Source organism: Poecilia formosa, unplaced genomic scaffold (genome assembly GCF_000485575.1).
Source record: "Poecilia formosa unplaced genomic scaffold, Poecilia_formosa-5.1.2 Scaffold253, whole genome shotgun sequence".
Taxonomy (NCBI): Eukaryota; Metazoa; Chordata; class Actinopteri; order Cyprinodontiformes; family Poeciliidae; genus Poecilia; species Poecilia formosa.
Window position 1 is genome coordinate 131837 of NW_006800192.1, and position 23885 is coordinate 155721.

Consider the following 23885-nt stretch of genomic DNA (forward strand, 5'->3'; position numbering starts at 1 on the left):
AAATCAGCAAGCAGCTCACGGCTGCAATGAGGTAGAAAATAAAAAAAGCATAAAAATGTCTGCGTGAAATAGGAGGCGAGGAGGATTTTTTTTCTTTTCTTTTTTTATGATGAGCCTAAATTCTCCCCTCTCTGCTGTAGATCCAGTGACCGGCTCGGATTGTTTTTCACAGACAGTCCATCATCTCGGCGTCTGCATATTGACACAAATGATTCTCGCATGTCTAATATACAGACCAAATATTATCATTTTGAGTCACGACATGGATATGGGACTCTTCGGACATGCGTATGCATATTCAAGCAACTCTATTTAATTTACATGTGATCAAAACACATGAATGTACAGATTTCTGTCCCTTAATAAAAATAAAAAAAACATTTGTGCAGCCTAATATTTTCAGGAAGAGAAAAAAATCTTTACTTCAAATTTGAGTTGTCATCAATATTGTAAAGCAGAAAAAGCCAAATGCTAGAGAGATGTATATGTTTGTGTTGATTTTCTACTTTGACAATGTTGCTCTATGTGTTCAAGAAAAGCAGTAAATCCAAAAAGACTTAAAGATGCTTTTTGTTATATTTTAGATTAAAGTTGTTTGACACCAAAAGAGGTAGCTTGAAGTTAGTGCCTCTACCCGAAGAAGCAGCTACTTGCAGAAAAGCATCAAGGCAAATTAATATTTTGCATGCATTATCCACTGACTTGCTTCAAATACATGTGAAAGCAAACTCACCATCCTAGAGGTGGTTCATGCAGGAATCGGCTCTTCTACTAGCACCCCCACAACCAATTAGCATGCAGCAACATGCAGATTCTGTTGTTGGATAAAATGCACAGAGGCAGAACAAAAAGCTTGTGACCCAGCCTCCCTACAATCAGTAACAAGCAGATGGCTCCTAATCAATACTTGACCGTGCCAACTCCATTTTAATACACGCATAAAATGCAACAAAACATGTTCAGGATGCAACTGAAAGATATTTATATAATACTTGAGCACTTGAGTATGCTGCCCTGGGAAAATGCCTACTTTCCAAAATCTAAATCCATCACTGCACCAACAAGTCCAACATATGTGAGCAGCTTACACCTGCTATTGGGGTAGGTCTCAGTTGTCCTCAGCCACAAAACCTCCAGATCCTGACAAGATCAAGGAACTCCTAAAAAACTGGGGCAACAACATCTCTGTCAGAGGAGAACCACATTCAGTTTGGTTCTCAAATACCAAAACTATAATTTAAGAGTTTCGCCACTCACAAATACACATCTGTCACTAGAAACAAGTGGCTAAGTTCATACCTTTTTGCTTTCAAATGATATTCTCTTCACCCAATCGTAGGGTTTTCGCAAAACTCGGCACTAGATTCACTAAAATCTAGTGAATATCTGACAAAGTCTGGAGTCATGGTGTGCTTATGCCACTTTGTCGTGATTAGCAGGTCCATCTGTTGCCTGAGCACTAAATCAGCTCACATTAACTCGAACCCGGTCACATACTAAAGCTGACACAGAAGAGGAATGATGGCAACAACATCTTATCCAAGGGTCTAAGTTACTCCGGGCAGCTCTTGTAATTTAGCCTTAACACCTTTACTTCCTCCAAGAGGTTGTCTTACAAGGACTGCTGGCTACATAAAGAGCTGAGCTAGAAACTAAAGAAGAAACTGGAGGCGCAGAAGTTAGGGAGGCAAAGAAGGAAAAGTAAGAGGAGATGAGGCTGATGGGTTTGCAAAGGAATGACAGTCACTCAGCTCCAGTTTATGTGGGTGCAAAGACCGCAGAGGGCTGTAATTACAGTTAGAGCCTCACATGCCTCTCTGACCTCTGCTGATTACAAGCTGTCCTCCGAAAGCTGCCCGGATCATTACTCACCTCGCTAACTAGTACTGTAAATCAGCTGTCGATCGCTGACCTGCTATCAGAGCTACAACAAGAGAGTAAACAGGGGGGCAGGCTGTGGTGCCCGCAGACTTGTAAATAATCTGCAAAGACATGAGCAGCAGCGAGATGTGGGAGATGTTTATGGCAGGTGAACAAACACCTGTCACTTTGATAAGCCTGATTTATCTCGACTCAGATGTCAGGGGTATAGCTCTGGTCTTCGTGACAGCTTTGGCTGCCAGCCTCACGCGCTGGAACGCGAGTCCTGTCTGCGGCGGTGATGTATACTGGAGAGTATGCGAGAGAAATGACTGACCAGCTCACGGCCGTAACAGCTTCATTAAGGATCAGCTGGTGTGTTATGTGCGTTAAGGTGGCATTCTGCAAGAAAAATATAATAAACTGACTGATACCTTTAAACTACTCTTTGAATGAAGACTGTAAGATAGAAGGCAACGCCATCTTACTCCATGTGGTGCCTATAAAAAAAAAATCCATTCAGTTTCATATTTATTGGCAGCTAATTTCTTGTTTTACAATATAAAACACTTAAAAAAAAAAAAGAAATCCACACCTTTACAAACGACAGAAAGTTTGCCTTTAAAAACTGTCCATATCTCTTGGACTTCTTCATGAAATGAAAGTACAACCAGAATTTTTAATGTATTTTATATGTCCCATGCCAACATAAAACGGCATTTAATCGTAAAGTGGAAGGTAAATGATACATAGTTTTCAATTTTTATTAAATAATGAAAAATTCCCCAAATTATATTCCTATTGTTATAGAACCACTTTTCACTGCAGGTAAAGCTGTAAATTTCTTACATTACGTCTCTACCACCTTATATCTTTGAGCGTGTGCCATGTCGCAAGGAATAATGGGTGATTATATTAAATGAGGAGTATCTAGAAACATCAATTGTCAGATCTTGCTACAAATTCTCTACAGCAGGGGTCCTTAAATCCACTTCTCAAGGGTCGCTGTCCCTCGACTTTTAAGATGCGTCTCTGCTTCAAATAATGGCCTCATTATTTGAAGCAGAACTCGACTGCGGAGGTAATTGAGCCATTCGAGGTGCGGTTCCGTTCCAAATGAACTCCAGAGCAGTTCATTTACGGTGTGAATCTGATCCAGCCTCATTTCAACACAGCAGCTACCAGGTGTACGCCGCAAGCCTGGCCTGAATGCCGTTCCCCAGCTGAGTAGGTGTTGAATTGTGGAATGCAGTTCAGTAAATAGACTAATAAACAAAGGTTGTGTGTGTTTTTTGGCAGATCTAACTTGTACCATTCATGAACTGCAGTCGGAGCCAAATATCTGCTGGCGGCTGCAAGTGACCTGCGGGCCACAATCCTGATCCAAACTAATCCATTGTAGCTCTGGAAGCATGAAAACTACTGCAAGATGATCTTTCATCCTCGTCTCTTGTCTTTTGCAACTTCTGTTTGTCTACAACTGATGTCTTTTATTTAGATTCATCCATTTTTCTCCCATCAACTCTGACCTGTTCTGACCCAGAACAAAAAGACATTTCATTTCATAATTCCATAATTATGCATGTCTTCTTGTTGGCCAATCACATAAAATTCCAATAAAATACAACAAATTTGTGATTGTAGCAAGACAAAAATGTCAAAAAGTTCAAAAGGTATAAATATTTCTCCAGGTCTCCGTGTGCCATGACTTCCGTAAGTTTCACTTTAAATGTGCCACATCTTTGAAAATGTCATAAACCAGACTGTACTTCATCTGCTGCTGAATTATGTTACATGAAACTGACCTCCATTAATAGTGACTTGTAGTTAAAAAGTGACCATTTCAGATTTTAAAGGTTCAAACCCAGATGTGTGGGGCGGGGCGGGAAGAGCTTTAATTGAATCCTGATATATGGGGCATCATCTGGGGTGGGGTAGGTGATACATATCCTGCAAAAAGCTTGGAGTTATCACATAAATAAAGCCTGAGTTATTCCTGACAGAAACTCTCCACGAAGCTGAGGTGAGACCTGCCCAATAATCCAAACAGCTGACGGACTGATCCGGATTTAGTCATGGAGAGTAGCATAGAGATCAACCGTCAGCACTCTTCATAATAGTCAACAAACATGACAGCACTAATATCAGGACATTGTTTTGCAGCCAACAATCAATACTGACAAAAATGATCAAGTTTTATTGATAATTTATGTTAAAATGTTTTGAAATTACTTTATCTGAGCTGTAAGTCAGCTGTGAAAACTGACAGCTTCCTGCACCGTCAAACCCAAAATAGATTCATCATCTCACCCCCCGCGCCCCCAACAGCTCTGTTCATATATATTCAGCTCATGAAGGTGTGTTTTTATGGGGGGAAAAGTATTAATTAGTGATATTCTGGTATCATTAGTGTTATTTACTGCGCTGGAGGATTAATGACATGGTGGCATTTATCCTTTAAACATTATATCTTGATTTTAAATTGCGTTAGAAGAGCCTGTATATATCGAAGATGTCTCTGTCCAGAACTAACAAGAGACGGGGGAGGAAAGTTGTCATCCATTAAGGATATCTTTTTATTGGCACTTAAAGATGAGAGGCAGCTTTTAGCCTTGTTTGCCACTGACTAGATGACCCGTTGCCAAATATTTAAAAAGCAGAGCTCAAAAGGGCAAACACTCGCCCTATTTCAGTAATGAAGGCAGTGTTTTGCTGCAGTAGTCATACCTTGAACCTTGTCCCATTTTATCATGTTACAAGCATAGATTTCGATATGTTTAGGGTAATTTATGTGACAGAGATGCAGAAATGAGAGTATGATTGTGTTTTGTGACATTCTAACAAATAATGTTGCACGCATTCACATCCTACTCCCTTTGCCTATAAATAAAATCCAATTCAACCAACCCTACCTGTGTGCATTTGCCTGTTTCTAGTTCACTCACAGCATAAAGCCGTTCTGTGAAGGCCTGAGGTTTGCTAGGAAACATTAGTGCATCGTAAAGACCAACAAGCACAGGTCAGAAATAAAGAAGTGAATGAGTTTACGGCAGGGTTTTAGCACATATCCCAAGTCTTTAACATCTCACATCACTGTTCAATTCATCATGTGAAAAGAGGAAAAACTACAGCACAGCTGCAAACCCGAGACACGTATTTAAACCCGTAGGCTAAACAGTGAGATCATTATTGAGGGAAACTGACAAAATGCCCTTGGTGATTCTGAAGAAGCCCGCAGAGGTTCACAGCCGAGCCAAGGTGGAGGAACCTGTTGATGGGACAACTGCATGTTTTCATGACCTCTTGTGAAAGTGTGGCAAGAGCAAAGCCATTGTTGAATAAGAAAAGACCATGTGGAAAACGCTGGTCTGATCAGACGGGATTGAGCTTTTCGGCCAACCTGTAAAATATCTGTGGAGAAAAACTAACACGGCGTAGCACACTGAGCACACTATCCCCATGGGGAAGAATGGTGGTGGTAGCGTCATGCTGTGGAAATACTTTTTTTGCATCAGAGAAAGCAAAGGTAGCTGGAGGAAGATGGAGTTGTAGACTGCAAAGGATTTGAAGCAAAGATCCACCTTCCTGCAGAACAGATCAAACAGTGAAAGGGATGGCTTAGATCAAAACATATTTATATGCAAAAATGGCCCAGTTAAAGTCCAGGCCTAAAATCTGGAAAAAAAAATCACAGATATTTTCCACCCAGTCTGACGTAGCTAGAGGTATTGTGCAGAGAAGAATAGACAAATGTTTGAGATGCCGTAAGTTTTTGCAAAGGTTGGATAAATATAAGCCACACCTTTCATACTTATTTGTAAACGATGCATTGTTTTCCTTCAGCTTCTCGATAACATCCTAACTTTCTGTTGGTCTTTGACGTGAAATTAAAATAAACTTCATTAAAGTCTGTGTTTGGAATGTGAAACGCTATATATATATAAAAAAAGTGAAAGCATGTGAATAATTTTGCACAGCCTCATCGTTCTGGGCTTAAAATTCACAAATTATCTTTGATAGAATTAAAGATTTAAACACAAAGACGGTTTCTAATCTCATATCTCTTGTTAGTTTTTCTACATTTTCAAAAAAAACAAAGCCATTCTTCTCCATTTCTAGTGCTGTATATTCAATAAGTAATTATAGTAATTCATTACAGCTCCAATTAGAAGGGAAGCTTTATCACTGCACTATACCATAAAAATTCAGGATTTATGTTTTCTTTGAATGTCACCCAGAGGACAGAGGACTATGGCTCATCACTCAACTCGAACAAAGCAGAGAGACAGCAGCCAGAAAAAAAAGAAAAATAGATACAGTGAGTTATCGGTTGATGAATGCATTTTTCTTTCCATTTCTCACTCCACTCTCGTCCCCCTGTCTCCCAACCTTGAGAAAACCCCTGACAAGGCCTCTTTGTCGGAGTGCATTAAAACTGAAGCCCATTTTTGGTACAACAAAAACAACAAAAAAGAAATACACACGTACAGTACATGTATCTAACCTCAGAGGGACGTTGCACGGCTAACGCTGACTCTCCTGCTGTCAAACAGCTCCTCGGAGGGCGATAAGCGTCCCGGCTTTCTGTGCGGCTGCCTGTCCTATTAGTGCACCTCAGCTGTTACAGTCAGGGAGGCGGCACAACCTCCCATCTGCCGCCGCTGTGATCCTCAGCCCAGCCAAGTCTCCCAGGTGCTTTAAATAAAAGGTCGCTTTGAAGCATGGGACAGAAATGCTGAACATAAGCCAAAAAAATAAAAAAATAATATTTTGATGATCCACGTTTTAGCCATCTATCCTAGAAATTGTATATATTGGAGCTCCGTTAGTATTGTTAAAATAGGTGGGTTATATATACATATATATTCTTGTTAATATGGCTTGTAAACCTCAGGTAAGCATTTTTGCTCCGTCACAAAGGTCACTTATGATTCTATAAGGAACTAGATTGCCACCTTGTGGCTTAAAAAAAGGGTAAATATATATATATATATACACACACATATATAAAAAACATCAGTGAGTGTTTGAATTTTTATTATCTTCTCCAAAAGCAACTCCAGAATGGCATCACAAATAATTTCAACAGAAAATAAATACAAAAGTGCAGGAAAATGCTGGAAATATACTTTCAGTCAAATCGCCATTTTTATAATCATCAGTCTTGCTAATATTGAAACACTGGATTTATCTCAGAACCCCCCCAGCCCCACCATTCAATATATGAAACAGCAGGTAAGTGGATTAAGCAGAAGCCTCAGCAGCACAGAGCGTTTACATAACGTAGAGCTCCAACAGGTAGTCTCTAGGAACGATGCCGATTGCTCCGTTCTTCTCTCCGACCCACCAGCCAAAATTGTTGTACTCCTGGAAGCAAAGAAACAAGAATAATAGGCATGTCTGCTCTTACTTAAACTGTTTAATTAATCATTAGCAAGAGAAAAAAAAAAGCAATTACAGGCTGAATCACACCCAGGAGCCTCTGCGTAATTGTCAATCTCAGGTTGTAATATTGAAATAAAAGGCCCTCGGCACACAAAGAGATAAAACGCAGTGGCTTAAAGGATGATGTGATGAGACTCCACACACAAAGTGATCCAAATGACTTCATAATAGCTTCAAGGCTTTTTCATTTATTTTTTTATTTGTCAAAATTTAGACATAAAGTCTTTTCTCTGATTTGTCTTTAAACCAGTTTTTGATCATTTATTATTTCCTTGATTTGCATTTCATTTGGGATCTTTCTGCAAAGTTTCTGACTTTTCTCCGATGTAGATCTAAATTTATTTTTGTTACTCATCTTAGTGTCTGTTAAGTGAATCTCTGACTATTTTAGCTCTAGAAATTAAATCGTTCTGTCCTTTTTAGAGGGTCCTCTGCCTCTTTGACTTAAAATGTGTCCAGTTGTAACAGTTATATTATTATTTCTTTCACTTTAGGTTGCTGTTTTGATTAAACTTGATTGGCGTTTCACTTTTAATATCTTACTTGTCCTTTTCTATCCAGCAACAGTCCTAAAATATTCATCTTTTGTTCATTTTGTCCATTGTTTACATTCTAGTTGGGTTGTTTTGTGTCACATTCTCTGCTATTTTACATCCTGCTTTGACTGTCAAGTTTTATTGGTCATTTTAAAACAAAGATATTTTCTCTGGAAATATATTTTTAAAAAATCAAGCATTAATTGGATGCCTTTTCCCTTGTTTCAGGGAAAAGGCATGCTTTGTAATAGACATGGTGGCATATCCCATCCACAACTTCATACAGTTTGTTGTTGCCCATCCCCCCACATTCAGCCGTCACGTTTAAGATCACAAATCAGCATTTTAATCCACTCCACCACAAAAAAAAAAAAAAAAAATCAACGTGCATTGCACGTAAATCTTTCCGAGCCCAAAAGGAGACAGCTTCAAATGACAGTCAGCATGCTGAGATGAGAGAAAGACAGCGTGAGGGGAGATCTGAGACCATCTCTCTCTTTTGGACAAGAGCCTGACCTCACATCAAAGTCTTTCCAGAACATGAATCAAGGCTGGAGCTCAGGTTCTGACAAGGCAGAAGGAGGGAAAACTGAGGGAACGTCTTAAAAGGCAGAATTCAGGGACAAGCCGGAGCCGCATCCGAGTCCGTCTTACTCTGCAAGTCAGTGAATTAGATGCAAGATTTTGCTTTGCATTATACGTTTTGGTAGCAGTGTTGGCAATAACCAGATTCTGGTGTTAGGTTATTTTTTTAGATTAAAGAAGAGAGCATTTACAGTCTGCATTAGAGTCTTGGCATAACACTAATGAACACTTTGCGATAGTCCGTTACACCAGAAACATTACTTTTGGACGGTGTCAAATGCAAATGATTTAAATTCCAATCAATCAAATTGCCAAATATATTTAACCTCTTGACTGTCATGAGGATACTGGTGCCTTCATGGACCCATTGACCTGCATGTAATCGCTTTGGGGGTGATGGTGATTCAAGTGGTATAATAGTTATATATTATTAGCATTAATTACTTTAGAGATTAAATATTGCCTAAGAAGATTTTGGTTTGAATTCAACTTACGCTGTTATTTACATTAGTTGTTAATACAATGCAAATGTGTTTGTACTTGTGTTAGAAATGAATAGGATTAATTTATTACACGATTAGAACCATTAGGGTTTGACCATTAGAAGGTTTCCGATTTAAATAGATTTATATTGAGCTTTAAATCATTTTTTTATAACAGTGCTGATGCTAAAGCCCAACTTGCAAGCAAGCAGTGTTTCTTGCTACTAAACAGCACATAATAACTGGTAATTATTAAATGGGTAATTATTAAATGATGGCACGTTACAATCAATTTCGAACATTAACTAGCTAGCAATATTTTGTCGTTATTAAGCTAGCATTAGCTCTTAGGTTTATGTCAAGTTTGTTTGCAGGCTAGCCCACAAGGACAGCCACTGCCAAGCAACACCATGTATTTTGTTTGGTTGTCAGGAAAAACCTAGAATTAAAAGTAAAAATTTTTTAGCAATCACAAACCAACTCTCATCGTTTGGCAGATTTTTTTTTTTTTATATGGATTCACAAATCAGTATCAAAGACATCAAAAGATTTGAATAGTGTTTTTTAATATAAAATATCAACAAAAAATGTTTGGCTTTAAAGGTGTGCTACATGGTCCAAATGACACTTCATCTGGACAACTGGAGGAGTAGGCTGTGGTGTGTGTGTAGGTGTGTGCGCGGCTGTGTATTTGCACACATGTGTGTCCGTGTGTGTGATGACTTCCTGCCTCCAGCTTTTGAAAACAGCAACACCTCATTGTATAGTTGGCTGGCTGACAAATAAGTTAAGGTTGAGTGAGTGCTGGACACAACTTGGGAATGAATATACGGAGCTGTGGATGACTAATGACACCACACCCTGTGAGAACACACGCACGTTAACACAAACACCCAAAACCGAAAAAGGGCACGCTGTCGTAATTGAATTACTTGTACCACAGGAAATTCTTCGGTTGCATCGGTTCGTGAAGATGAAATGTGAAGACGTTTTCCCCTAATGTGGAGTTTTTAAATGCTATACTCATTAATTATTCTTTTCACTTTCCGTTGGGGAAGGGGTTGTGCACATGCGTGTAAACGGAGAGTGGTCGGCTGTGCAGCCGAATCGAACAGCTATCAAACTCTCAAGTCCCGACTTCAGGAGGGGTCTCATAGCTGGAACTCCACACCTATTACTGGGATTTGTGGTGGGGGAGGAATGCAAGGCAGAGGGATAAAGGAGACTTGTGGAAGAGGAAGGGAGACGGCCAAGCTTTTAGCTGCAGCTGGCTGTGGTCCAGACGGGTTTTATGGTCATTGCACTCGTAGCAGGCCACAACCCCCAACACCAAGGTTTCAGCTAATGGCACTCTTAGGCACTGAAAGGGCAACTTGATTCTTGGTTGTTGTTTTTTTTTCCACACAACAGGACAGACCAATAAACCAGGATTTAGCTGATGCGCATTATTAGGGTTTTCTACTTTGTGCATTTGGATTTGTACGGTAATGGCTGATTGGTCAATGGAGAATTAATTTGGCTGATGCTCTATTCCCCAGTGTGACATACAAAACTAATTTCAGTCTCTTAATTACAGAAATCAAATCATTTCTATTTAATTATTTTGTTAGCAAGAGCGAATATAATTTAATTACCAAAATTACTTTTTTATATCCGATTTCAAACATGTATTACTTTATTTTATTTCCTTCTCCCTCCCCAACCCGCTTTCACAGTTTAAAGGTTTTTTTTATTCCGGGTATTAGAATAAGTAATTTCCTATAATTCAAGATTAACATTAAATTATATTTAACCATTACCAACATTAAATTATTATTTTGGTTAGTAAGGCAGTATTTCATCAGTAACTGACCAATGAGTTGTACAACCCATCTGAACAAAAGAGCTACATGCTTTGCCACTAGATGGCAGACTTGAATTTTAAAAGTTCCTTGGCCAGCTGTCAGCAGTCTGTCCCATATGACCGCATGCATCATAGGAACTAAACCAGACAAGAAATATAGCCTGTTCAGATGGAGCACATTTCACACTTTTTCTTTAAACATACCACATGATCCAACATCCATCTGTAAAAACATGAAATTCTACCTTTTATTTCAAGACCACTGCTCCAAATGTGGAATGCATCAACAAACCCTATTTGGTGCTTACTCAAAGCAGACAAGTACAAAAGAGCTCCTGTTTGGTTACAGAGTGAAGGTAAAGAACGGGCCCTCAGTTCTCCTGGCCCTGCCCGGCTTGACAAGCCTCGGAAATTGTGCGTCCACTACACGTCTTCACCTGCTCCGAATGCTAAGTCTGGGTTTCCTGAGAACACACATTCCTATTTAGAGAGGTGATAGAGATGCATGAGAGGTGTGTGTGTGGGGAGGGGGGGGTTCAGGGCAGCTCAGCGCCTGGCATGGCAGCAGTGACAGAGTGCTAAAATACTCCAGATGGGAGTGATGGAATGATGTTGTGTGCCAGCTAAAGCCAGAATCTGCCAACGGCACTAAAGCAGTTTCTGCTGCGACACGTCTAATCCTCCATGTCGGAGTTCCAGAGAAAAAAACCTCTAGTCAGGTCCATCTCTGACCGTCCCCTCAGTAACATATCAAGAAAATCTGCTTCTTTTAAGGACTTGGACAATTTAGCTTTGATGGACTAATCACTAGAGTCAGATAATCATTTAGTCAGCAGACCTGATTGCTTTTACGTTTCCTCAGAGGTGAATTGTCGTAATTCTATTCTCTATAGGAGAGAAAACAGTTGATCTCCGACACCCAGAGCTCCCTGGTCCATACCTTGCTCAGGATGTAGATGGCCTCTCCACGTTTGAAAGACAGCTCATCTGGGTGGTCCCCTGTGCAGTCCCATAAGCCTTGGTAGAAGTTTGCATAGTCTGTGCTCTTGTCAGCTGTGCAAGGAGAAACAACATAAGGTGATATAAGAGGTTTCAAGTTAATTTAATTTAATTTAATTTAATTTTCCACTTGCGTTAATCGGGATGCTGAGACCATTTTTTTTTTTGGCTGAAAACATTCTAATAGCAAAGATAAGTATGGATAAGACAGACTCACATTTGCTCTGAGACGCCATTGATACAACTTAGAAATGCTAACAGTCTTTATAGCAGTGCAGTAATCTACCCAGTGTTCCTAGCTGCAGAACTAAACAAGGGCAGGCATTGTAGAGTTTCTAAGCTCCTCAGAACCATATGAAACAAACCATGTGAATCGAACCATATGAAAACCAGAAATGTGTGGAAACTCTTGGCTCCTTTAAATCAAGATTAAAAGGACTGCTTACTGCAGCTTTTGATTAAGATCTTTGATGCTCGTTTTTCTCAACCTAGACGTTTGTTTGATTGAACATTTATATTTCCATGTGTCTTCATTACAGTATTCTTAAATAATTTATATAAATACCTTGCTTTAGATGGAATTCTCTTTCCTTCTTTTTCTTTATTTTAAAGTAAAGCCCTTTTTCTTACCCATATGTATGCATGGGGCTGTGCACAAAAACTGGCCTTAAACAGTTTGTGTTGTAGGAAACTAGTCATCTACAGACATGTTTTGGGGTAGTTTATTTATTTAAGCAACACCCATTTTTGCTTCTGTTAATAACCCTATTTTCTTGCTTAAAATATGCAATGGTATTTCTGGTGTTTAAACATGCTAAGTGCCGTAAAAGGAAGTTGAGCAAGTCAAGCAAAGTTATTTCCAGAATTGTGCACAGTAACTTTCAGTTGTTCACAGGCACTTCCTCTGTCAGTGTTACTACTTCCTCTTCGCTGCAGCTTTTAAACAGTCACTTGATCAGACCCATCTGCTGCTATTAGTTAAAGTTGTATGTATATTCAGAAGCAATACCTCCAGGTGCGGCAGAACTGGCAGCAACAGGAGGAGGATGAAGAGGAGGTTTGGATGATGGTTCAACTTTTGGTGGAGGTTTGGCTGGACCAGGCATCTCCTCATCTGGAGGAAATACAACCATACTGATGCATTAGCGTGCATTTCAAATTTTGTAGAAAGGACAGAAAAATGGGATTTTTTTTTTTCTACATCATATCGTAACTGTGACAGTGATTCACTAATCACTAGAATGTGGTCAGACCTGGAAGCTCTTCGTAGATTTCTTCACCCGGGGCAAAATCAGGAGCAGTTCCAACGTCGTCATACATGAACTGTTCGTCGTCATCTTCTTCAGGAATGATGCCAGACATATCTAATAAAACAACAACAAAAAATAATAATGTAAAGTTCAACAGAATATTTATCTCATGTTTATTTATTTTCAAAAAGCACATAAGATTTCACGTTCTTTGGTGAACGTTTAGTTCTAAAGAAATGAAAATGATACTACTGATGAAACAGAACCAAGACTCCCCAGCTGCGGTGAAAGTTATCACTGGAACTATGTGGTTCGCCTTTAAGTGCCATTCAGAGGAAATGTTGGTACAAACCCTTTACAAGGTAAACAGCAACATAAAGAGAAGTGGACAAAAGTGAACCAAAATCAATTCACTTTTGTTTTTAGTTCTATGTTTTCATAAGTGTCTCTGAAACTGGAATGCGAATATGACAACATTGAAGTTGAAAGATGAAAACTAGCGGTATATGTGCAATAAGCTAAACGATGTTCGCAGCAACAACAGGACTGGATTTCTTAGCATTTTAGGCACCCATTCACTAACACACCGTGCTGTGTGCAGGACATATTTAATGAGAAACTAACCATGAGAGATGCAACTACAAACTCTAGTTCAGTGGCTGTCACTGCATCTCAACACTGTTACCAACTCCGCTAAGAGAAATAGCTATAAGCATACTTAACAAATGGTATGCAATTGTCATGGATATTCCAGTAGGACTGAACAATATAGCAGAAGTAAGAGACACCCTAAGCATGTTTAGAATTACAAAATAACTCTTATTTTTGTCATTTTAGTGTATATGTTGCTATTTAGTTTCATTTTTCTGATAGATTTGGGATGGGAGTAGATTCCATTGCAACACAATTTATTCTTCAACAGAAGCTAGATTTATCACTTTTCTGAAACAGTAATTGAAGAGGTCTAAAAGCTTTTTAAATATGGTGACAAAGTCCTCAAGTTGACAAGTGTATTTTCAACAGGTAGCAGCCACAATATCTTTAAGGACAGGGTTGATAAGAAAGTTAATTCTTTTCAACTTGGAGTTAACCAGTTTTTAATTTAAAAATGGCTACCTACGTTTAAAATGAAATATGCAACTTAACCCTAACACAACACATAGAAAAGATTTTAAAAAAACATTTTAAATAAAACTTCCAAATCAATCCATTATCACAGTTTTAAGATGTCCATTACTGTGTTGGTATTCGGAATCTCTTATTTACTGGGGTGAAGCTGGGAGAACCACTATAACAAATATAGTAAACGTGTGGAAGCCCTCATACCTCTCAACACAAAGTCTATTTGTTTCACCCATTCCTCTGCCTCCTTCGTTGATGAGGCACAAAACTGAAACCAAACACAGAACAAAATTAAAACAACACTCAGGCCTGCATGTGTTAATTAGTGGTAATGCATCTATGCATGAGAAAATGTTCTGCATGGAGCGGCATGAACATCAGGAACACATTTCAAATATGCATTTTGAGTTGAGAGTAAAATGACTGATATGAGTAAATATTACTTTTTTCTTTTTTTTTTTAGTATCAGTGAGAGAAGCGAACCTGATAGACTCGCTTGTCTGGAGCAGAAATTTCAAAGCAGCAGTCCTTCTTTGAGTCTTTCCGTAAGGTGTTGTTCATTTTGACGTTGTAGCCATCAATGCCGAACTCGCCTTTCTGCTGCTTGTCTTGTTGCAGAAGATAAAAGTACCATTATAAATGGTCAACATAATGCAGACATAATGAAAACAAAAAACTTTTGACTGACAAACTGTACCTTTCTCACTGCCATAATAGTAGAAGGTGTGATGGCTCAGAGCACACCATCTTTTCTGCCATTCGGTGCCAAAAAAGCTGTGATCTGTGCAGAGAAAGACGATTTGCATGAAAGTAACAACATTTTAGTTGACCGTTTCAGTGGTTTGCATGCGACATTGTTTTCATACTACAGTTTACAGTAGGATCATTATGTACAATATTCAGAGTTTACAAATATATTTTAGAATACATCATATGTATACAATATATATATTGTATACATGCAAACTTCTTTATGAACAAATTTTTCTTTGCAAAAGGTTTAACAGGAGACCAAACACTACACTTTACTTTCACAGATCATACATGTCTGTTATGCAAAGGTTTCAACTTTTTGGGGCTTTTTTTTTTTTACACTTGTTCATGTTGCAGTCACAATCTTTTGCACGTTTCATAAGCGATGAACTGATTCTGATATATGCAGCGCAATCCTCAATGAAAGCCTATTAGAGGCTGCAAAGTTCCTGAGACTTGGATAATGGTTTAGAGCAAAGCACATTCATGTGTTGGAATGTCCCAGTAAAAGTCAAGACCTTTAACCAAATGAGAGTATGTGGCGAGACTTCAAAATTATTGATCACAAATGCTTCCAATCAAATCTGACTGAACATAAGCTATGTTGCAATGAAGAATAGTTTTAAAAAAAGAATCTATGGATATGTAAAGTTTGTAGAAACATATACAAAAAACAAAAACAAAACAAAACAAAAAAAAAAAACCTGACAGACAAAAAGGAGTTCCACAAAGTACTGACTCAGGGAGTCCAGCCAATTCACAATTATGCGCCAAAACGCTGACTTGTCACATAAAATCCTGATAAAACATATTGACATGTTTGGCTGTAATTTGACAAAAAGTGAGAAAGGTCAGGGACTTAATATTTCTGCAAAGCCGACTGCACTTTATTGTCCAGACAAACAGAGTCTGCTCTAGATTTCATTTATTTAACTGTAGTTATTAGAGCACCAACCCTTCCTGCGTTTCTCCAGATATCCTGCTTTGAAGACAGACGTCAAGTCCTGGGCTGCAACGGGCGGGGCCTGCTGCACACCTGTAGAGGACCAAGATCAACGCAATGTATCAAATCAAACGCATCCTTTTGAAATGTTAAAATGAAAAAGGTGTTTCTACGTTTTCATAAGTGTGTCAACAATAGTTTTAGGGGAACGTAGCCATGGGGCATTTGTTTATTTGACAATAATTAACAGCAGAACCCATAAATGCTCCACTCACCTATATTTCTGAGTATACAAGGCCTGCCTTGTACAGTGCAACTTCAATGCAAATGTCTAATTGCTGTGTCAAAGTTGCTTTGTGTGAAAGAGAAGCCATAAAAGTGGCAGCTGCTTAAGGCCCATAAACCCCCACAGTCCCTTAATCACCATCCCACAAGGAATTCCCTTGTACTTTCCTCTAAACAGCAAGTATGAAATATTGCATTGATTCCCTTCGAGAAGCATGCTGGATTAGAGTGCTTGAAAACTGGAGGGGATGTTTTTGCACAAACTTCAGCCATGGCAGTAATTTTTAGTCCCCCGACTATGGCTGAGAGCAGTAAAACACACTCTAGCTGCTGAAGAGGGGGTGGTGGCGGTGAAGGGGTGGGGGACGTAAGGGAGGTGGCGAGGGGCAGCAGTTGTTCCTCTGAATTGCTTTCCCCAAGTATGTTGCCGAGTTACAGTTGGAATGCCTCCTCCCTCACCGTGTCACTCAGAGTCACTTTCTCCGAGGGATACACACAGATTTGTGAATTTCCTGACGTTTTTCCACGGCTCGTTCAGTTAATTACCTTCGCCCCCTTCTTCGTCCTTGTCCGTCCGCTCTGAATGCATAGAGCCTCCATCGTTGTTGCTGTCAACTTCCTCATCCTCATCTGAATCATCTCCACCTACTGGAGTAAATATGAGCTGTGAGGCATTGTGTGATTTGGTTATGTTCATCTACCGACGGTTCTCCTTTTCCAAGCTACTTCGACAAGTGTCAAATAGACAAAATGGTTAAGCATTGGTGAATCAAAACCAAAATTCTATTTTTTGCAGTTCCAGATCTGCAACATTGCTCAAAAAGAGGAAGGGGAAAAAAGAATAAGATGATAAAGACAAACACTCACCTTTGTCTTTGAAATCTTGAGGGAAACTATAGATAAGACAATAAATTGACATTACTAGTTTAAAACATGCATTAGCGATAAAGTATTTGATGACTTAGTGGCACCTTTGTGATCACAGGAAATGTTTAATGCACAGTTCATGCGGCAATACCTTAGTTTGACCTCCTTGATCCGTTTGATAAAGGTTTCCCGCCTCTCTTTTGCCTTCTTGCTTAAACTTTCTGCTTTTAGTCCATCACAGAGGAACTGTTCCAAATCTAAATAAAGTAGCAGAGGAAACATTTGAAGGTACAGCTCAGCGGTGCACTTCTTTCCCTCACAGCAAATAGACCTTGACAATAATAAAAAAATAATAATCACAGGACTTAGTAATGAAGTACAGATTTCCAAAGAAAAGTCATGAAAATGTGTACTAATGAAAAGCAAAATCTGTGACATTACAGGAGGAATGGAGCTGATCAGTTGCTGTTGATAATCTGGAGGATGGGCGACTTTAGACAGATGATGATGAAGATTCTGAGACGGCTGAATAAAGCTGCACGGATGGCTGAGATTAAGGATTCATTTTAAGTCTTTCTTCCTGGCAATTACTGTCTCCATGGGTTACTCTGTAAATTATTGTTAGTGCATGAAGCAAGTTTATCTCTGTCTTGATTTAACATATAGCTTTTCTCCTGATTTTAACCCTTTAATAATTTGATTCATAATGAGGTTTCACATGCCCCAAAAATGAGTTCTGGCCATTCGAATGTTGGTTTCATAACATGCTAGTCAGGTGTCTCCTTTGATTAACCTAACTTTAAATATCAGGACATTGAATGTCAATTGTCATCAGTCTGTTGTGATGTCACCAGAGGAATGCCTCAAATAAAGTTTACTTTTCAAAGGTATTTCCTCTTGATTAGTGCATTATTGCAATTTATCACAAAATAGAAAAGCTGACAATGGTGAGTTGTTCAATAAGTGCTAGGTCATCTCTAAAGCTGTTTTTGGTTGATTTTAGAGAAATACCTGACAGGCAGCTTTAGACATCCTTACTTTGTCCGTGTGCAGCTGATGTGCAGCAGACCACAAAGGCGTCAAACCGGATGTCTGAACTATAGCTGACTGTCAGGGTCACCAGGTGAGAGCAGTGTTTATTAATCAAGCTTAAGCAGCGACATATTCGCCGCTGAGCGAGGTTTGACAGGAATTGATATAACGAAAGAACATCACTCATTGTGAGTGGATGGTTCCTCTTTTCTCAGACTGCTTTCCCTAAGTCTAGTGAAAGAAAAAAAAATCACGCGAGGAAAGAACACTGACAAACAATCAATCACTGATCGATGAGCTCACCTGAAATCAGCGTCGTTAACTCGTCGGGAATCGCGCGCATCGTAGCGAGGAGCGACAGCTGGAGCTCGGTGGACCTTCCGCCAAGAGAGGAACTTAACAGTACACGGAAGCAGCAGCTCTGTCTCTCACACGGAAGCCTGTTTGTCAATTATTTCTAAAAGTGACCACTCGGTTCCGCATGGGGATCAACAGCGAAGAGCCGCATGACGTTTGCTCAGGAGGAGCCACGCTGACATTTATTGGTCTCTGCCTGTCAGTGTATTGTTCTGCAGACACGGAGCTGATGCTTTAATGGTCCGCCGCCTCTTTAAACGATAATAAAGTCAGGAAATCATATTTTTTGATCGATTCAACGTCACATAACTATTGCACTAAATAACTGTCTTCGCTGCCTCTAACTTAATGGACACATTACTACGCCCGTGGGTTAAATTTTTTAATTATTAGTTTTTAACACTGATGTAAGATGTTTGCAGTTTATGAATATGTCAGCGCTGTAAATCTAAACAGGGGTCATTAATAGCTGCAAAGAGAATTACTGAAGCGCTCAATCATTATAATGTAAGAGTTAAGAAGTGGGCTATGACACGGAAGGATAGAGACAGACAGAACAGACGTTCAATAGGTCCAAAAGTTTTATTTCATTTTCATCTACCTTATATCTTCTTCATCTCCTTCTGTGTTTAACCAACTCATAAGTAATCCTCTAAATAAATATCCATATACATAATATATGTTGCAGTTGCCATATGTCCTACATGGCTTGCCGTAACCTGCAAACCAGGCCTGATTTGCAAAGTGTCTGAATGACCAGCTGTCATGTCAGTTTTTCTACCTGACCAGTGGATCTCTGCAGCTCCTCCAATGTTTCCATGGACCAGGGCCGGGCCAAGCCTTTCTGGGGCCCTAAGCAGAGTTTACCTTGTGGTGCTTTAATATATCAAAATTACATACTTCATCATTTCTAGGCTATACTATGTGTGTACAATGCCTACTATTAGCTCATACTGCAAAAGCACAAAATTCTACCAAGTATTTTAGTCTAGTTTCAAGAGAAATATCTTATTACTCCTGAAATAAGATAAAATTAGCTTACAAGCAACCTTTTAGCATGATGTAGGAGCTTGTTTGTATTTGTACTTAGGAATATTAATCAATATTAAGGAATTATTGACTTAAACAAGCTCCTATATGTTGCTGAAAAGCTACATTAAAGTTAGTTTTGTGTTACTTTAAGTGTACTAAGACCTTTACACTAGAAACTAGATCAAAAATACTTGGTAAAATTTATATGTTTTGCTGTGTGCATCATACCGGCGCTATTATGGTTCTTGGTTCTAATCTCACAGGAGTATTAAACAAGCAAAGATGCTCTAATAAATTTGCTTTTTGAAATGGAGAATAGTATTTACTGTGTTGTAAATAAGTGTGGCATATTAATTTAATGTTTGTAAATTCAAAAATTGAATTTACAGTAAACAAGTTAGCAAGATTAATATCTTTTGTTTTTAAAATTTGAAACAGAAAGTGTAGACAGTGTAAAATGTGCAATCTACCACTACAAAATAAAATCAAATGATGCTCTTGTGAGCCCCCTGGTGGTGTTAGGAGCCGCTTCACTCACATATGCCTTGGGCCGGCTGTGCCATTAGCCTCGGTTCTGATTCACTGATTAATGCTCTCCCTGGCCAGTGGTTCTGTTTGCTTCATCAGACCATCATCTCCAGTTTTTTTGTAAAGCAGTTCTCAGCCAAATGTGAAGTGGTCAGCTTTAAAATGAGCACCGTCAAATCAGAAACCATGTTCTTGAGCTGGAAAAGGGTTGAGGTCTGGGTCAGGGACAAGATTCTTACCCAAGTGGAGGAGTTTAATTATCTGGGGTTCTTGGTCACAAATGGTTAATGCTCTTTGCAGCATAAATATGCAGATTGGCAGTCAGAGCTGAACCAAAAGGTGAAACTCTGGATTTATTGGTCGGTCTATGTTCCTATCCTAATCTATTGTCACAAGCGATGATTAGTGACTGAAAGAACGAGATCGTGGATATAAGCAGCTAAAATGAGATTTTTTCTGCAGGATGTCTGAACTCTTCCTTAGGGATACAGTGAGAAGCTTGCCGTTCCCAGAGGGGCCCAGAGTAGAGCCGCTTATTCCCCATATTGAGAAGACTCAGTTGATGTGGTGGGAGGAAAATCAGAAGAAAACCTGTGACACGCTATGGGGACTGTGTTTCTCAGCTGGACTTTGGAGCCCCTGGGAGGAGCTGGCCCAAGTGTGTGGAGAGAAGGAAATCTGGGCTTCTCTGCTTAAACTGCTGCCCCCGCAACCCGATGCTGGACTAGCCAGAGGACAGATAAACCCTTTTGTTTGGAATTTTAGTTGCATTAATGTTACCCTCTGAGGTTCTTGCAGTGATACTTTATTTGTACAGAGATTAAATAATGCACAGGTGGACTATATTTTCTAATTAGGAGAACTTTTAAAGCAGTTGGATGCTCTGGATTTTATTTACGAGTCTCAGAGTAAAGAAGGGCTGAACACAAGTGCAGACTCGCCTTCCACTGATTAACATGTTTCTACTTGCACATTTTAAGAAATAGGCCTTTTGCCTAACTATTTATGACACTGTCATTTATTTAAAAGTCGTCACCTGACTTAAGTCGTCTTCTTACTTCTGACAGTCACGCAGTCTAGGTGGGAAGGCTGAGCTCTTGAACTTTAAAGCTTTGTCTTCTTGAGAAACGTGTCAGAAAGATCCGATCAGTCATGCTGAGTTGATTACTTTTCCTGTTGCTGCAGGCGTTGAGAAGGTTTCTGGATACTGCAGACAAACATACCTTCTGGAGAACTCACTGATCATAACAGAGAGGAAAGAATGTGATTGAGACACTACGTAAACCAAAAGCTGCGATTGCATTAATCAATTACTTATGATTTAAGCATTAGAATGAAATAAATAATTCAAACCATTTTTAAAAACTGTCCTTGTCGTTTTTCTTCTTTGAAAAGAGTCTTACAGCTTCGTTTTAGGGTATGGCTTAATATATCGTGTCATTCTGTTTGGACAAAAACTTTTCTTTAAAGAGATATTCCCATTAGTGGGGTTAAAGAAAGATGTCAAAATCTCCAAAATGACCACTAAGCTGCCATGAGGGTCTTTTACACTGACAAAAACAACAATAAATCTGTTGTTTTGTAATACCAAACTTTTTTTTTTCTTATTATGCTGCTGATGAATGTGAAACAACTTCATCATGGTGGTCATCAAAATCAATTAATTATCACTGATCATTACCACTACCAAAACTGGGTTTGTTTAACCCAGTACAGAACCTTCATGAACACCGAAAGGCTCTTTGACCAGACCTGTAGCCTGATTTTCCAAGGCTGTTGCTGCAAGCGTCTCATGACCTCACTTCCTGCTTAAGCTGCCATTGCATTTTTATGAGCTGTGTAGTCATTCAAAACCTGACCCCCTCCTGACCTGGCAAGAGTTCCTCCCAGCTGGAAGAGGAGAGGAGAGCCAGTTTGACCTCTGACCCTCGCGAGTTTCTCTGTGTGTGGATACATGGAGGGAGGGATGAGTGTTGTATCTGGTTTCCCCCATAAAGTTTGCCTGTTATCCTAAGGATGACCATGATGTCAGCTGAATAAAACAAAGTCGTCCAGACAGGTTAGCTGATCGTCGTTCTTTAAATAAAATGCAGGTGGTAACTTGTTGTTTATTGAATCAAGGTGTTGGAATTAGTTTGACAAGAAGGAATTTTCAGTCGAGCCCCATACCTCACCAGATTAGCACCACTTATTAGCATCCCTAGTTTCATCTTTACTCCATGTGCCCACGGTTTAACTGATCAAATGTTATGTTATCTACTAAATAAACCGTGCTGAGTAAATTGTGAAGGTATGTAGATTTGTAATGCCCAGCTTTTTAATACACACTCAGTAGAGTCAGCAAGGAGGGGCCATGTTAGATCGGTGGTGCTTACAATAATTATTGTCTTTAACAAGCAGTTAAAGACAATAATTATTTATTTATTTTTGATTTATTTTCATTTGTAACATTCATGCAATTTGGCTCCATAACGGAGGATTTAAAATTAAGACAATTAGCACAACTGCCAAAGCGTACCAGTATTCCCTGCATAATTGTGAGGTTTTACAAAATAAATATTGCCATTCTTTACATTTTAATATTCAAAAACCTTCAGAATTTTGAAATAGACCATTGATGAATGTAATCGAAGTGCTCTTGTGGGCCCCCTGCTGGTCTGGGGGTTCTAACACTTTGTTTAGTCTATGCCTTAATGCCAAAAGTGTGGAGTCCAGTGATCTCCCAACATCCCAGCTTGTAAAGTTTTAATTCACACTCTTCAATTATAATAACGCACGAGTAGCATCGTTTGAAATTATTTTCAGCAGAAGCAGCAGCTCGTTAGTTTTATTTGTGGCGTATTTGGTGACGCAACCCGCAAAATTCAGACAGAACTTGTTACGCAATGTTTCCTCAAAGCAAACATTCACTTTCCTGTTTTTAGCCAGAAACAATGAGCTCAAAACACTCACTACACAACAAAACATATTAAACCATGTTAAAATGAAAAATAATGTCAGGGATTTTTTAAATATATATTTATATATAATTACGTTTTTAAGCGGTTTATTAAACGTGTTAATGTATGAGCAAAATGTGTGTGGAGAAAAACTTCGGCGTAATTTCAAATACTCACCGATCTCACTTAAACTATAAGTGCGTCATGGGCTTTTACTGGAAGGCCTCTCGGTTAGTATTGACAAAAAGTTCAAATTTAGTCACTAATCCATGTTACCTAATTTGTTAGTGTATAAATATCGCACTGCCATACATGTAAATTATGCTAACTCAAATGTTAAAAGGTTTTGAGAAATACGAGAGAGTGAGGCTGAATTTTTCATGCAAAGAAGCGCTGTTGCAGTGCGGTTCAGACCATAAACAAGCGCCCTCAACCCTGTGAGTTTTATAGGCAATAAAACTTAATTAGAAAACCAAGAGGAGTCCCCACTTTTGGCCAGGGTTTCTCAGCAGGTTCTCAATTTATTTGCACTAGTTTAGTTTAATTTAATCTTATTATTTCAGTTTTGTCAAGAAATTAAGACCGTTACCACTGTGGGGCTAAGTTAACAACTCCACATGAAAAGTCGCTGAAATTCATTTGAAGTATTATAAAACTTAGCTTAGCTTTGCCACTTATATTTAGTTTGCATTATTAGTGTTACTATATTTTTTAAATCTGTTTATAAAAATTTACTCTACAACTCTCGTTATTGTTCTCTTTTTATTTGCCACGCATTTTTTATTTTGATTTTAATTAGAAACGCATTTTCTGCAAAAGTCAACTCGGTGAAATAAGACAAACGTGTTATATTCCCGATAATTGTAAAAGTTTATTTCAAGAAATATAATAATCTGAGATCCATATAAGAATAAACCAGAATGTGGCCTGTGTTGAAAAATTTCCATTAACTCACCTTTCTGCGAGATCTTTTTTTTTATCTCCCACACACACGAAAAACTGAATAAATTCATTTATTCAGTTATAT

At 38.9% G+C, this 23885-nt stretch overlaps 1 protein-coding gene and 1 long non-coding RNA gene across 3 annotated transcripts; one reads left to right on the plus strand and one right to left on the minus strand.

Moving 5' to 3' along the window:
- Positions 1-6880: 6880 nt before the first annotated feature.
- skap2 (src kinase associated phosphoprotein 2) lies at positions 6881-18594 on the minus strand. Of its 2 annotated transcripts, none has more exons than XM_007569965.2 (12): positions 18306-18594; positions 17122-17227; positions 16971-16996; positions 16650-16748; positions 15831-15911; positions 14820-14903; positions 14606-14730; positions 14327-14390; positions 13004-13114; positions 12760-12864; positions 11692-11804; positions 6881-7227 (listed from the first exon to the last, which is right to left on the minus strand). In XM_007569965.2, exons 1-12 carry the CDS (start codon positions 18343-18345, stop codon positions 7135-7137), a joined length of 1047 nt encoding a protein of 348 aa, XP_007570027.1. In that variant the 5' UTR covers positions 18346-18594; the 3' UTR covers positions 6881-7134. The 2 variants fall into 2 exon arrangements, with proteins under 2 accessions (XP_007570027.1, XP_007570026.1); XM_007569964.2 differs by having other exon boundaries at positions 16650-16751; positions 18306-18592.
- Positions 18000-21280, plus strand: LOC103150373 (uncharacterized). The gene is made up of 2 exons (XR_477550.2): positions 18000-18093; positions 20382-21280. It is a non-coding gene; the product is annotated as an uncharacterized LOC103150373 (long non-coding RNA).
- Positions 21281-23885: the final 2605 nt, after the last annotated feature.